The 16211-nt window shown below is 36.1% G+C and overlaps 1 protein-coding gene across 1 annotated transcript in view; it reads left to right on the top strand.

Annotated features, from left to right (window-relative positions):
• spon1a (spondin 1a) overlaps nt 1-16211 on the top strand; it is a 232422-nt gene that overhangs the window by 37825 nt on the left and 178386 nt on the right. Inside the window, exons 4-6 of the mRNA XM_048169100.1 lie at nt 3757-3830; nt 4421-4543; nt 9502-9650. Coding sequence (XP_048025057.1) covers nt 3757-3830; nt 4421-4543; nt 9502-9650 — 346 coding nt within the window. The remainder of the gene's footprint in view (nt 1-3756; nt 3831-4420; nt 4544-9501; nt 9651-16211) is intronic.

Raw genomic sequence — 16211 nt, 5'->3', positions numbered from 1 at the left:
GCAAGGTGAAGCACCAAATGAAATATAGATGTTTTCGAGGCAATTGGAGGCTCATTACAGACCTTTCGCAAAAAGCAATTTTGCTAAAAGCCAAGACGAATAATCCAGTTTAACAGCCACAAGGTTAAATAATTACAATATAATTATATGCCACTTTTTTTTCTTTTCTTTTTTGGTTTCCAGGTTCACAGTGTATAAATACAAATGTAACCTGCATACTGTCTGACAGTGGCACAAATCTCACTGCCGGTGGTTTTCTGGGTTGATGCGGGCCCTTGAATTTGCATTGCATAGCCTTGAGCACTGGCCTGAGAAGATCTCTCACAGACACACACATTGGGAAAGAAGCGATTAGCATCAGCTGTGTAAAAGCAGGAAAGTGAGTCTGCCCTTAATAACATCTCATTGATAGAATTTAAATTGGATGTTAAATAACCATTACCGCGGCTGATTGCCTGGCCGGCCCTGGAAAGTGAGGAGGCTTTCTGCCAAAGCCGCTCTTCTTCAGATATGTGAAATTGGGGTGAGATTGAATTAGAGCATGGACAATTAGAGTGGTACCATCAGTACCTTAACATAAAAGGTGGTGTGGGTGGGTTTGAATGTTTTAGAGTCCTTCTGTGTCTCTCTCATTCTGTGTACGGTCCATTGACCCATGTTTGTCACCCACCATCCTTCTAAATGAACGCTTCTGATGGTGAATAGTGATTGAGTCAGTGGTGTAGGTTTCATTTGAACACCAAAAGACATGCTCTGTGGAAGGGGAAAAGTTGGAATGGGATATGTGACTGTACTTTCTGCTGTCTGCCTCAAAAGCAATCAAAATAAACAGATAAAGAGATTGAAGCAGTAAATAGAAGAGCTATCAGTTTTCTCCTCACATCATCAACAATAATTTGGGTGAGGGAAGAGTAACTGGTCACAGCCACCCATAGCGCAATGCAATTCAATTAGACAACTGAAGTAACTGGGGAAAACTCAAGAAAAAAACACTTGAATGCCTCTGTTTTTCCTCTTTCCTTCCATTATCTCTTTAAAGTTGCCCTGGAATCAAAATCTTTTTTTTTTTTATACATTACATTTCCCGAAATGACAAAGCAAAAAACAAATTTGTGATAAGTTTGCAAATTTATAAAAAAAAAAAAAAAAAAAAAAAAAATCACATCAACAATTATTCAGACCCTTAACCCATTACTTCGTTGAAGCACATTTGGTGGCTATTAGAGACTCAATTATATTTGGGTATGAACACCTGGATTTGGAGATTTTTTTCCCATTCTTCCCTGCAGATCCTCTCAAGCTCGGTAAGGTTGGGCGGGTACCATTGGTGGACAGACATTTTCTGGTCTCATCCACTCACTGCCTCTGAAAAACACCCCCAAAGCATGATGCTACCAGCATCATGCTTCACTCTTGGCATGGTATTGCACATGTGATGAATGATGCCTGGTTTCCTCCAGACATGATGCTTGGAATTAAAGTTCATCAGACCAGATAATAATGTTTCTTACAGTCCTTAAGGTGCTTTTTGTTGTTGTTGTTGTTGGTGGTGTTTTTTTTGGGTTTTTTTTTTGGCAATTTCCAAGCATGCTTTTATTTTCATCTGGCCACTTTGCCATAAAGCCCAGAGTGGTGAATTGTTGCAGTGATGGTTGCCTTTCTGCAACTTTCTCAGCCAGAGTGACCATCGGTTTGGTCTGGTCACCAAGTCTAGGAAAAGTCAAGGTAGTTCCAAAGTTCTTCCATTTAAGAATCATGGAGGCCATTGTGCTCTTTGCAACACAGCTGATGCAGACCAATTATTGACTATGGGAGAAATCAAAGCAAACCCACACCAACCTAGGGAGAACATACAAACTCCACACTGAAAAGGCTCCTGACTTGAACCAGGGACCTTCTTGCTTTAAGGCGACTGTGCTACATTTGCAAAGTTATCATGCTTGAGCTCGTTATTCTTTGTGAAGTGTTAGTTTGTGCTGTGGACACCTGTTTGCATACAGCTACTTATGCATATCTCTGACAGATGTTGTTCCTCTTGCATTGCAGTCAGCTTCCTAGATTGCAGTGGGAGTGATGCAGTTTTGTTTTGTTGCATTCATTGTATCACTCACTTACAGTGTAAACACAGACACATTAAAATTTATAGACCAATGATGGGCAACTTTGGTTCTGGAGGGCCACTGTCTTACAAAGTTTAGTTATATCCCTAATCAGAACAACTGCCTGTAATTTTCAAAATATTCCTGAAGACTTTGGTTGGAATTTTCAGGTGTGTTTGATTAGGCATGGAGCTAAACTCTGCAGGACAGTTTTCCTCAAGGACTGGATTTGGCCATCCCTAGTATAAACCTAAATTACTACTTTAGTTGGAAATTGTATTTGTTATCAAAAAAAAAAAAAAAAAAAAAAAAAAAAAAGTAATTAACTATTTACCTAATAACTATTGTAAGGAATGTTACATGATATTCTTTACTCTAAGAAAATCATGTCATGTGATACGGGGATCACTTTTTTTAAGGTTTAAATTTTGGTGAGTACAGTTGATAATAATAACTAGTTAATACTTTTCAACCCTGTAATCATTAAAGTTGAAATTTGGACTGGAGTTTTTGCCTTTCACACTTTTTTTTTTTTCCCAACCGTCAGCATCTTTTATCTTTCAATGGATAATGATCAGTCCAGTGAGTGAAAACTACTGGTTCATAAATATTCCTTGTCATTTGGATGAGGACCACCTGGACTGGCTCCAGCTCTCTCAGTACAATAATGCCAGGCCTGTTCCTCAGATGAGAACTTCAGTGTTTGAAGAGGAAGGACTTTTTGTTTACTCTGAGATTTTTCCAGGCTGTATAAAGACCTCCATGGCTGCCACAAGTATCTGAGATGTCACCATGTAAACAGGCGTCACCAACTCTTTTGGAACTCAGAGCTTAAGCTATGTCCATGATCGCTTATCCGATTTTAATTACAACTTGACCAAAGTCTCTCTCTTCTCTCTTGTTTACATCCTCTGAATTCTTGGACTGTGCTACAAGGTTCATTCTCATCTTCAAATCAGCTATTCACTCTGCTAGAAAAAAGACCATATTTGACCAAAATTAAATTGCCATAATGGTCCAAGCTGGTTAAGTGATGGTTTATCTCCTGGGCCAGCATAGTTATCCTGTTTACAAGCAATACTCTGGTTGACCAAAATGATATTTCTGGTGAAGCTAGTTAATTAAAATGTATGGTGGGATGACCAGCACAGTAGTATCCGAAATCCAATTGGAGACAAGCTTCTGGCCCACATTTAGATCCATACAGACATGTTTTTTTTCTTCTCCTGTTGTACAGTGCATCAGCACATATAGTGTCAGAACATGATGATCAGCCTGCTAAAACATGTAGTGTCAGAACATGATGATCACCCGGCTAAAAGGGAAACTTGAACATTTAGAAATGTCATTAGAATGTGACTTTTTTTTTTGTTTTTGGCATTTTTAGTTCCAGCAGAAACGCATAAATATGCTTCAAATCTGCTGGCTTGTGATATCTAGGGCGCAGCCTTTTGTGATGTACTGCTATTCGAATTGCACGTGCCTCTTTTCGTGGATTACAATCACTCCATGGGGGGTTCATGATTGCTGCCTTTTCAAACTGCTGATTTGCAAGTTATACTTTCTTTCTTTTCTTTTCTTTTTTATTCTTTTCTTTTCTTTTCTTTTCTTTTCTTGATTCCCTATCATTACCTTGTTCTCATCTCTCTATCTCTAGGGCTAGTATTGTTCAGAGGAAGATCATCTCTTTCCAGGATGAGGGCTCGCTCACGAAGCGGATGTGTGAGAAAGGTGAGTCTTTTATTACTCCTAGCTAGATAGTTTAGCACATTACAAGGGGTTATTCTCTGAGATTTTATTTCACAGTGTATAGTGCTTTTCCTATTTTCTGTCTTCTCCCCCAATTTGCTTCCTCATATAGCCGTTTCTATCTGAGCTTTGGTTGTTTCGCAGGCCTGATTGTCCAACATCCTGCCTGGAAGTTTCTAGCAGAGATCTTTTTTTTAATGGGAAGATATCAAATTCTGTGCCTTGATAACCAATCACATCACAGCCTTAATGTCGTTGAATTGCTGTCAGTGCCATGGACTGAAGCCTGTCACAAATTTAACTGATTTTCTCTTATAGAAAATAACTTTTTTTTCCAGTGTAAACTCCAAAAATAGATCAAATCCAAACAAAAAGCTGTTTCTTAACAAAAGCAGTTTATACATAATACATCATTAAATGTAATTATAATTTTGTAGATATAATTTTATAGATCAAATAAATAATACATAAATAATAAAATACTTATTATTTATATTAAATAAATAATAAATGTTGCTTACATTTGGATATAAATTATTGTAATAATCCAGCCATTCTCTCTTGTCCTTTAGAACCGCTGTATGGAGAATCCACAGACAAACCTCTGCTGGACTGCTGTGCCTGTGGAACTGCCAAATACAGAGTCACCTTCTACGGGAACTGGTCAGAGAAATTGCACCCAAAAGACTACCCAAGTAAGACACTATGTCCTCTATGACATGTAAAGTGTGTAATTTTTTCAATGTTAAAATACTTTGTCCTATCCCAGTTTAAAGTGCAGAGACAACAAGTAAGCCATTATAATTGTAATGCAATACTCAGGCACAAATGATACCTTACATCATGTAACCCACATGAGGAGAGATTTTCTGTTGCAAAAACAGGTGTAGTTTTTTTTCTTCTTCTTTTTTTTTTTTTCTTCTTTTTTTCTGGCGGACGGTACTTACATTGAAGGAGGGAGGGAATCAAGCCATGTCAAGAGAGCAGAATATCATAGAGCAGTTCTTGTGGAGTACACCCAGTGGAGAAATGTATAGTATAACATTATACATTTTATTTAAATTGGTATTTTAAATTTTTTTCTTGTTTTATTTGTGATATACAAGTAATTTGTGTATTTACAAGTGTTACATGTTTGTGTGTCGAAAAGGGACACTGGACTAAAATAAAGTACCGTGAAACACATTTTTTTCTATGAGTGTATGTTCAAAATCCTGCCGTACTACAGAGGGCTATTCATATAGCTTATCAGTAAGTTACAATATATTTGTCCCAAATTGTTAATGTACATACTGACATAACCCTTGAAGCAATATGTTTGTATTTTTGTATATTTTTGAGTCTGAGCTTTATACAGAAAAATATCTTTTTTTTTTTTTTTCAAACACCAAACTCATTGTCACCAGTTCATCAGTAAAGTGAACTTGTCCCTGTTTGTTGGTTAGGTCCGCTATGGACTGTTGGTTATGTATTGGCACATCTGGTTTGTACAAACGTTTGAGATGTCATAGCCACGGTGTAGCATGTCGCTTCTCATCTGGTGTGCGACTGGCTTAAGCCTCTAAAGCTTTGGTTAAGTTCAGTTGATTTGATTGAAATGTATAAACACTCTCATAGTCTTGCTGATCATTAAGCAATTACCCAGAACACCCTAGCAGCTTCACAACAATGGCTGGCATTATAACAGTAAGTTTTGGAGTAGCAAGCAGCACTAGTGGTTTAAATCTGTTGGCTCAATCTATTTTATGCTCACAATATGTCTATAGGATTGTTTATTATAGGATTGTTATAGGATTGTAGCATTTTGCAACAAACATCAGTTTAGATGTGAAATATGCAATCATTTCCTCATTATTTTCCCTTAGCACCTGTCCACTCTTGTCTTTTGTGGTTGGTGTGGATAACCTTGAGAGTGTCTCATTGGGAGTAAATTAAGCCTGGGGATTATAGTCACTCTCCACTTGAGCTTCTGCAGCTCAGATCAATACTCTGATTAGAATGTACTCTTGGAGCTAGATGAACCTGATAAAGAAAGTGTGGTGCCCTAGTTTATGGGGTTAGGAAACAGTGAAAGACATACGGGTAAACCGACACACACACACACACACACACACACACACACACACACACACACACACACACACACACACACACACACACACACACACACACACACTTGTACAATAAATAAACACATGGAATTTATGACTGTCACATGTGCAGAAAACATTCCCATGTGACGGTACAATTACATGTATCCTAAAGCAAGCACACTGTTGTGGACATCTGGAATATATGCAGTCGTTATCATTTCATTTTGATGTATTTGCATAAATTACTTGATAAACAAATCAACTTTAATTAATCATAGCCAAAAGCACATATTATAATTTATTCCCATGCCACTTTCATCGAATGATTAAGGCACATCAACCAGTCATAGTCTTGACTCTGTCGCTCAAATAAAAACATGCCTATGGCGCTAACGGTGGAATTAGGTTCAATACTTAGAGTAAGGGGTTTTAATAAACCTTACCTTGGCAAGCAAACTAATGATTGTGAATGGTAATTTCTAGTCTGCCATTGTTTAATAACAGGTTGTCCCACCCCTGACAAAAATAAAGAAATTGCCATGTTGAACGTATGCATGGGTGGTCATATTGCAATGTTCTCTTGGTAAATAAAGTGCATTCTTTTATAAGCATAATTTGCATATAAATGAGGCATTTGTGCTGAAAATAATGACAGTGATTACTGAAGAATGCAATTGTTTAGATTTGTACAAAATATAGGGTTTTTAGGAAAAAAAAAATAAGCATGGAAATCTACAGTAATAATAAGTGAGGTGTAAGCATATCATATGAAAACATATCAATGAAATAGAACAAACTCATATGAATTCCCCACCAATCTGTAATGTAAAATATTTACAGATTGCCATGAAAGTGTTTTGAACATCACTGTTTATTTCGTCCCACTTGTGGAAATCAACCAATCAAAATGGCTCACTTGTAGATTATACTAAACTGGGATATGAGAAAGTAACATCAAAAACATTACACATATCACCTTGAAGCTTAATTTCAAAACAACTATCTTGTCAAACCAGTAGATCAAGGGCATTTCGACAGCAAAATACATATACATATTTTTGAAGCAGATAGAGAGGAGAAATAGAGAGATACTGTGTTTGGCAGAACATATGAAAATAAGCATTGGAACATCAGAGCGCATCAGTGAGATTTGATACAGGTCTGACGGATTGAGCGGATTAGCGGCACAGAGAGGATGTGGTAAGCAGTTCTTCACAGAGCCAGTGTGAAAACTCTGTCATGCCTGTGGAATAGCTTAAATTGGTGAGTAGAAATTAGATTGAGGGCTTTAAAGGCCCAGACTGGGAGATCTGGAACTTAATGCCTCAGGGTAGAGATTTTCCTACAAGGTGACTTTATTGTTTGAGCAGGACATTATAAAGTTGAAAGAGAAGTGTGAAGTAATTTCACAACTTTTTCACAGATAGGATATGACATTTGTGAAACTCTTTTCAGTGGTTCAGAGTAGGACTGTCTGTCATAACTCCGGCTTAATGTAGCACCATAATCTAATACAACATTTCTATTAAGTGAAGAATTTGTTTGTGATAAGGTGGAACTTGCCTTTGAAGGACTTGGCTAAGAGGACAAATTGAGGACATACACTCAAAAAGTCCTGGGTAAAGCTATTCTAGTGTTTTTTGGCCGGCCCCTGCGGGAGAACCTGTGGGAGGTGGAAACCATTTATATGACATTTGTGGAAGCCATCATGGAGTAGTTGTACATAGTACACAAAGCTCCTCTAAAGCTTCACACTGCTCCTGCACAAGAGAGGGATGCTTCCTCATTATCAGAAAAGCAGGATTATTATTTTAATGATTGTATAGTGTTATGTACAATGCAAAACTTTTAACCTCTATGCACAGCATTTTAGTTACAAATTTTTGCTTGGTGGCACTTTGGTACACAAGTTTCATTCCATCTTGGATTATTTCCAGATTCCATTTAACCTCTTCTTCTCATCATTTCCTGTCAGTGCTCTAGGGTCTTTAAAATACCATATGAAAATATGAATAATTGATTTTCTGATATATATATATATATATATATATATATATATATATATATATATATATATATATATATATATATATATATATATATATATATATATATATATATATATATATATACTTGCAATATACTCTTTTATATTACATGTAAAATGAGTATAGGATAGTTTAATTATGAGCACATTTCCCATTGATTTGGCTGTTGTGGGCCATGCTCTGTGCCAGAGACTAGTGTCACATTTTGACTGAAGCTGTGGTTGACTTATTACACTAAGAGTCATTTGCCAATGGGTAATGTGAATCCAGTCCCATGAGAGTCAGGGAGTGCTTTGTACGTAAAGTAATCATTTGGAGAATAATTTAGATTAATATTGCTATGGCTGCTTGTTCCTGAAATTACAATATTTATTTTACATTATATTTGTCTTTTTTGGCAGTTTTATTGGGACGATAGTGGAGATAGGACAGGAAATTATGAGGAGGGAACAAAACTGGGAAATGATGCAAGCTGGATTCAAACTCACATTACTGTACATTGCATTGCACTGGCATGTATTATTCTAGCCGAGTGCTATATTAGGATGATGTAGAAAAAGAATGCTAGATGGAGCGCAAGAATGTTATCACAAAATGCATTTTTCAAAGATAAAATATTTTTTTAATTTGATTTTGTCTTTAAATGCAACACTTTAGCATACTTTTAAAAAGAGTACTTATTACGGAAATAAAATACTTTTTAAAGTATATGCTTAAGTTTGAACTGAATGCAATGATTTTTATTTCATGTTAACTGTTTCCCCGCCATTGGCAGAATTTTCCGGCTTTCCCGTTTTTCAACATTTTAATGTGGGTAAGCATATATTCATATGACAAAATATTCTGTTCAGATATTCATATGACAAAATATTCTGGGGGCCATGAAACTTGTGAAAATGGTTGAAAATGCTGGCACTGGCTGGCAACTTAAAAAAAAAAAAAAAAAAAAACACCAGCGGGGAAAGAGTTAATTGCAATTAAATAAAATATATTACAGTTTAAATTTATATTATATACAATTACTTGAACTTGAGTGCTTTTTTGACTCACATTTCATAATTACTTCTGTTGTACTGACTTACATTAAATATACTTTAATTCATTCTATTGAAACGTGTCATGTATTTAAATATATTTGTTATTGCACATTTGTTACAATGACATTGCAATTTAGTACATTTTTAACATATTAGCTTTAAACGTAATCAAATTACACTTTGTTTTCAGTCTGTTCCCTGTTCTGTTTTGCCTGAGTTCTTATCCTGTGTATTTAAGCCATTAGTTCAGTTTAACACAAACTATGCCAAAGGTTTGGTTCCCAGGGAACACAACATTAAATATACTGATGTGTATCTCCAATGTGCTATGCATAAAACCATCTGAAAAATGCATAAATGTATGTGTATATTTCACTAATGATCAGAAACACATGGAAATTGGTTTATTTAGTAATTATTTAAGGATTTTATAATGCATCATTCTAAGACATCGGAACTTTTTGTACCTTAACAGGGAGAGCCAATCACTGGTCGGCTCTCATTGGAGCTTCCCATTCGAAGAACTATATATTGTGGGAGTATGGAGGTTATGCCAGTGAAGGAGTCAAACAGATCGCTGAACTGGGCTCACCGGTCAAGATGGAGGAGGAGATCCGTCAAAAGGTAAGGATGCCGAATTATTGCCTACCCAAACTGTTAATTTATTTAGCCACCAAAAGCTTATCCAGAGTTAGCCATGATGTATAAAGAAATATGATATTAAGCTATAGTCCTTTTAGGTGTATGTTTTTTTTTTTTTTTTTTTTTTTCTGCCCTGTGAATGAAACGGCAATATCTTCTGTGTTTTAATGTTGTGCTGTATATCTAAAAAAAAAAAAAAAAGAATTATGGGATCTTAATGCCCACCAGTGGTTATATTGTGTTCTAAATTCTGCCTGGATATCTTTTTGGATCTAGAATTAATGTCTTTACACAACTTCAGGATAACCCATGTATTCTTAGACAAAGTCAACTTGCGAACCCGCAGCTGCAAACACATGGTTTAATTATAAGTCAGCTGGGTGGGCATTATCCTCCTTGTCCTTGAAGAACTTTGATAAGAATAATAATAGGAATTAGAAGCAGTGTCTATGGAAATTCAATGATAAAATGGAGCTGAAATGGATCAGGTTGATCATTACATTAGTTCTCCACTGGAGCATCATAATTACCTGCTGTTGAGGTCATTTTGTGAGGAGTATTGAGAAAAGACCTTTGCAATTGACAAGCTTGCAGCCTATTCTCTAAGTTCAGTAGAGCGTGCAGATGCTCTTGGAGATCTGTGAAAGGCTTAGATGTTTGGTTCCCAGTACGCACAATGCATTTCCATTTGCAAGATCAGCTGAGAATTGACATGGAAAGGATAGAAGATAAGAGGATGAGGGAGATTATTAAACTTAGTTCTGTTTCAATAATCATGTCTCTTATTCTCTCAGTTGTCATCTTTCTTACAATAGTGAAGGTACAATAGTGTAATATAACAGTTTAATAGTGATTTTAATAAATCAGTGAAGCTTATGACTTATTCTACACTGTTAGCAAGCAATTATTTTCTTGATTAAAACAGGATTGATTTGACTTTGTAACACTTGTTGCATTTAATAGTAATAATAATAATAATAATAATAATAATAATTTGTATTATTTTATTTTATTTGTCTACACAAATCTGTTTTGACATAGGCTTATATTCAGTTTGGTACATAACTTTGGCCGAGTTGTTGTTTTATTTACACTTAATGAGTTTCACCAAATAAAGGAAAATACTACTTGGGCAACCCCATGAGTCTTTGTTCTTCTCATGTTTATTTTTTCCCCATCCCATTGTTGCATGTAGGATTGGAAGGCATCATTCTTTGTACTAAAATCTTTGTACTAACACATTCAACTGGACTGAAATAAGAAAAAAAAAATGCATTGTCCCTTTAGACCAATAAGTTTCAGGCATCCAAACAGCATTGGCTGATATGGTTGGAAATGGCGCTTTGATAATTAAGTCTTCAAGTCAGTGCACCAAAGACACTTCAGCTCTTCTGAGCAAGTGATAGAAACCCTGAAGGAGGTACAGTATCACTGTGTGGCAGCTCTCCAATAGATCTGTTATGTGAGCCATATCGCTGTGTGTTGCATTGGCTCTTGAGTATGTTGTAAGCAGAACTGTTTACAGTTGGTTGGAGTGATAATTATCCTCCCTGGGTTTTTACGGTCCAGATAGCAAACAAATCCTACTGGAGGCTAGAGAGCTGGAGAGATCCATGTTGTGATATGGGTCATGGCTTGGCTGAAACGTGTGTTTGGCCAGCGACTGAAAATGTTCACTCTGACATTTACACTTTTACATAGGTTAAATCAGATCAAAAGATACTCACAGTGTATAGTAACAGCTGGGTCCATATCTGAGACACTATTGGAAATGGCGGTTTCATATCTAGAAAAAAATTTGGTAAAACTACTTAAAGGATTAGTCCACTTATAAATAAACTTTTCCTGATAATTTACTCACCCCCATGTCATCCAAGATGTTTATGCTGTATGTCCTACGCCTTTCCTATTCTACTTATGGAACGAATGAAGCGGCAATTAAATTTTTACCGTAAGTAGAATAGGGAAGGCGAAGGACATACAGCGTAAACTTTTTGGCGAATACGGAAATGCGGTTTTGGCGGAAGCACTTAGAAGGTGAACATTTGTTTATATAAAGCATATACATTTACATTTTTTCAAAAATGACTGAGCGTTTCGCTAGATAAGACCCTTATTCCTCATCTGGTATCGTTTAAAGCCCTTTGAAGCTGCACTGAAACTGTCATTTTGACCTTCAACCGTCTGGAGGCCATTGAAGTCCACTATAAGGAGAATAATCCTGGAATGTTTTCATCAAAAAACTTAATTTCTTTTCGACTGAAGAAAGAAAGACATGAACATCTTGGATGACATTGGGTTGAGTAAATTATCAGGAAAAGTTTATTTGAAAGTGGACTAATTCTTTAAAGCCTTTATATATAATGCATTATAAAAGTATTTTAATGCATTAATTATGCCTTGTAATGTACCTTATAATGCAATGTATGATGTCATGAATAATTGTAACTGAAGGTATAATACTTACATAACACCTTTAGAAAGTTCAATAAGATGCATTAAAAACACATGACACACACACACACACACAGACACAAATTCAAATGTAACAAGGCATCTGCAAATATTAAAATGCATTTTAACTTTGGTCACAATAATTAATGAAAAGATATAATGCATTATAACATACATTATGAATACCCTTATAATGCATTGTACAAGTAAAGTATAACCAGAAATTCTTCTTCAAATCAAATTATTGTGTTTAAATGTTGGTGCCAAATAGGTATATTATTATGTATTTACATTATGCATTTGATAAAATGTACTACAGTGAGTTTTAAGGTCCTGAAATAATTGAAGCGAAACCAAACAATGAACTTGTGTGACATCATTTGGCCAAAAGGTGTTTTGAAGTTCGATCCAGTGTTTTAAACAGCCAACTTTATGTAAAACTTTTTGCATCTGTTAAACACCTTCAAGCTGCCATTGGTCCATAACGATTAGGTGGGTGTGCTTTGGTGCACACATCCCTTTGATCAGATGCTTGCTTGTTTATTGTGTTATTAAGAAAAAAGTATGTTATATTTAAATACTTATCTAAACAGCTCCCAGTAGTGTGGATGGTGTCTGGATATTTTAAACAGTTTATCATTGCTAAACTATTTAGAACTTCTGTTTTCCCCTGAGCGATGAGTGAATAAGAACTTTGCAGAGAGAATATCGAGGCCTTTAGGGGCAAGGCCAACAGTATAATTGCAGTTAAATTACTTGTATATACTTTATATAAGATAGCAGCACATGTGTGCACAATAAGTACTTTTGATAAAATGATTTTTTTTTTTACATAAATGAATCAAAATACAATAGAAATTAGAACAGCTCTATCCAGGAGTGATGCCATCAATGTGTATGAAATTAACACTGTGATTGGCATAACCAGTGAACTTGGTTTATGCTTAAAAAGCAGCTTTACAGAAAATCCAAGTTTCAATGTTACAATGTATAAGGTCATATTATTGATTGGTAACACCTGTTGGTGCTGAAGCAAAGATTATTCCTGTTCTTACTGGTCTCAGACTTCAATATCAAAGTCGATGTTGTTTTTGCTCAGTTCACAGTAAATATTAAATTTGCTATTATTACAGTCTACAGAGTTCATGAATGCTCAGTTAGAATTCATATTGACCCTCAAGAACAATTTGAATGCAACAGTCTCCATGTACAGAAATCAGACATTTCTTACTATTCAGAGTTAGTACACTTGCCATTCTCCAAGCTACAGGCAACACTCAGACAATAGCAGTGCTTAAATCGAGGAATCATTACGCGCTGTTACCACCTAGATCGAAATGAAGCAGTTGGTCGAAGCCCAGAGTTTGATGAGATGAATGTGGGGGGTGTTCGGCACAGTGAGCCAGCGGGTGGGAACTCCACAATGTGACATCTTTCCTTCTCTCGAGCAGAATAGAAGCACCATCTGTCTGAGATGTCTAATTTATGTTCATATCTATCCAAAGATTGTGCTTTCACTGTGCTTTCAACTTTCAAGTGGCTTTTAAAAGAATCTGGAATTATGAATTACCTCTCATTGAAATGAAGCCTCACCTATTGCCAGAGGACAATTTTCTACCATCCATTCTCCAAATCGCTTGTCCTCTGTAGGGTGCAGGGATGTTGGAGCTTATCCCAGTGTCTCAGGGCATAGGCAGGAAAACACCTTTAGATGGATGGCCATACTATCACAGCGTGATTAAAGATATTTTACTTTAAATTCTTTAAAATTAGAAATGAGGTGAATTAACTATTATGTTCAGCACACAAAACAAATTGCATCATTCAGTTTAACAAGCTTTAGTCAAGAGCACTTTCTGAATTTTAAAGAGTTGAATTAGATGACTAAATTGCAGTGATGGTAAGTATGCCAGGTTGTGATAGTCTGCTGCATCCATCACAACCTAGTACCCAGAACCAGCCTGCAACATGGGTAATTATGCTGTGCCAGTTGCATTCAGCACAGATTTTCAGGACATGTTTCCACTGTTACCTGAATTGCATAACTGTGAATCAAGTAGTAAAGTGGTCAATAAAACAAAATGCATTTGATTATAATTAACATGACCAATGTGTACAAAACTAAAGTATCCTAAATTCCTGTTTATTTTTACATATCTGTCAGTCTGAGGTGTTGTTGCCATAACGTGTTGCTATGGGTTGCATGTGACTTGCTTTTGACTTGACTGATAGGGTCTATAGCGTTTTCAAAAATCTCAGTTTTCGAGGTTTGAAAACTCCGGAGTAGTGTGGACAGCAGGCGTAACCGTAGCAAAATGTATGCGTTTTAAAACGAAAGCACACTAGTGTAAATGTGTAAATGTAGGTATTCCACAGTCTGCTTGGGAACCTAACATCTCGAGCCAAATATGGTTCTTTCAGTGAGTAGGCCTACCTATGGCGCGACAGGAAAAAAATATACCAAAGAATTTTTAAACTTTTTTTTTTTCAATAATCAAACGTAGTGTGTCAATTCAATTATCCACATATTAGATATTTTAAAATATTACATAATTCATTGATGCCTGTTTGTCATATATAATACATCGACCAATCGTCATCTGGCACAACAAGTATAAATTTGCACAATGTGAAGTGCACAATGTGAAGTGGAGCGGTATTGTTCCGGTCATTCATAAATCAGTTGAAAATTACATGGACATTTGGACAGACGAATTTACATTTATGAAGTGATCTGAATCTGCGTCGTTGAAACAATGGATGTTAATTGACTACAAAGCACTACACAAAACCATGCAACACCAAAAGTCGCATTAATGGTAAGTAGTATTCAAGTCACTTGCATTTAGCCTATGTATATTGATACACCGTTTACCATTTGATCAAACTATCATAGTTGGTTAAAAAAAAGCTGCAGTGCAAAGCTGAATTTTTAAGAGCCATTACTCCAGTCTTCAGTGTCACATGATCCTTCAGAAATCATTCTAATATGCTGATCTGTTATCAATGTTTGAAACAGTTGTGCTGCTTAATATTTTTTTGGAACCTGGATTCTGGATTTTTTTCAGGATTCATTGATGAATAAAAAGTTAAAAAGAACAGTATTTATTCAAAATAGAAATTCTTTTAGAATTCTTTACTTCTTTACTTCTAGTTTTTACTTCTTTACTTTTTTTTTATTAATTTAGCACATCCTTGCCGAATAAAATAATTTATTTCTTCCAAAAAAAGAAAGAAAGAAAGAAAGAAGGAAAGAAGGAAAGACAGAAAATTACTGACCCCAAACTTTTGAACGGTAGTGTATATTGTTACAAAAGATTTCTGTTTTAAATAAATGCTGTTCTTTTTTTAACATTTTATTCATCAAAGAATCATGATAAAAAGTATCAAAGGTTATAGGCCTAAGTATTTTAAAATAGAAAATCATTATTTTAAATTGTAGTAATATTTCACAATATTACTGTTTTTTGTGTATTTTGATCAAATACACAGTGCATCGCAGTTTGTTGTGTATGGGGCTGCATAGCAGACCAGTCAGGGTGCCCATGCTGACCTCTGTCCACTGCCAAAAGCACCAACAGAGGGCACATGAGCATCAGAACTGGACCATGGAGAAATGTAAGAAACTGGCCTGGTCTGATGAATCACGTTTTCTTTTACATCACGTGGACGGCCGGGTGTGTGTGCGTCACTTACCTGGGGATCACATGGCACCAGGATGCACTATGGGAAGAAGGCAAGCCGGCAGAGGCAGTGTGATGCTTTGGGCAATGCTCTGCTGGGAAACCTTGGGTCCTGCCATCAATGTGGACGTTACTTTGACACATACCACTTACCTAAGCATTGTTGCAGACCATGTACACCCTTTCATGCAAATGGTATTCCCTGGTGCCTGTGGCCTCTTTCAGCAGGATAATGCACCCTGCCACAAAGCAAAAATGGTTTGAGGAGCACAATAGTGAGTTTGAGGTGTTGACTTGGCCTCCAAATTCACCAGATCTCAATCCAATCGAGCATCTGTGGGATGTGATGAACAAACAAGTCCGATCAATGGAGGCCCCACCTCACAACTTACAGAACTTAAAGGAT

The sequence above is a fragment of the Megalobrama amblycephala genome, linkage group LG19, assembly GCF_018812025.1.
Source record: "Megalobrama amblycephala isolate DHTTF-2021 linkage group LG19, ASM1881202v1, whole genome shotgun sequence".
Taxonomy (NCBI): domain Eukaryota; kingdom Metazoa; phylum Chordata; class Actinopteri; order Cypriniformes; family Xenocyprididae; genus Megalobrama; species Megalobrama amblycephala.
This window is presented reverse-complemented; position numbering and strand designations above follow the sequence as displayed.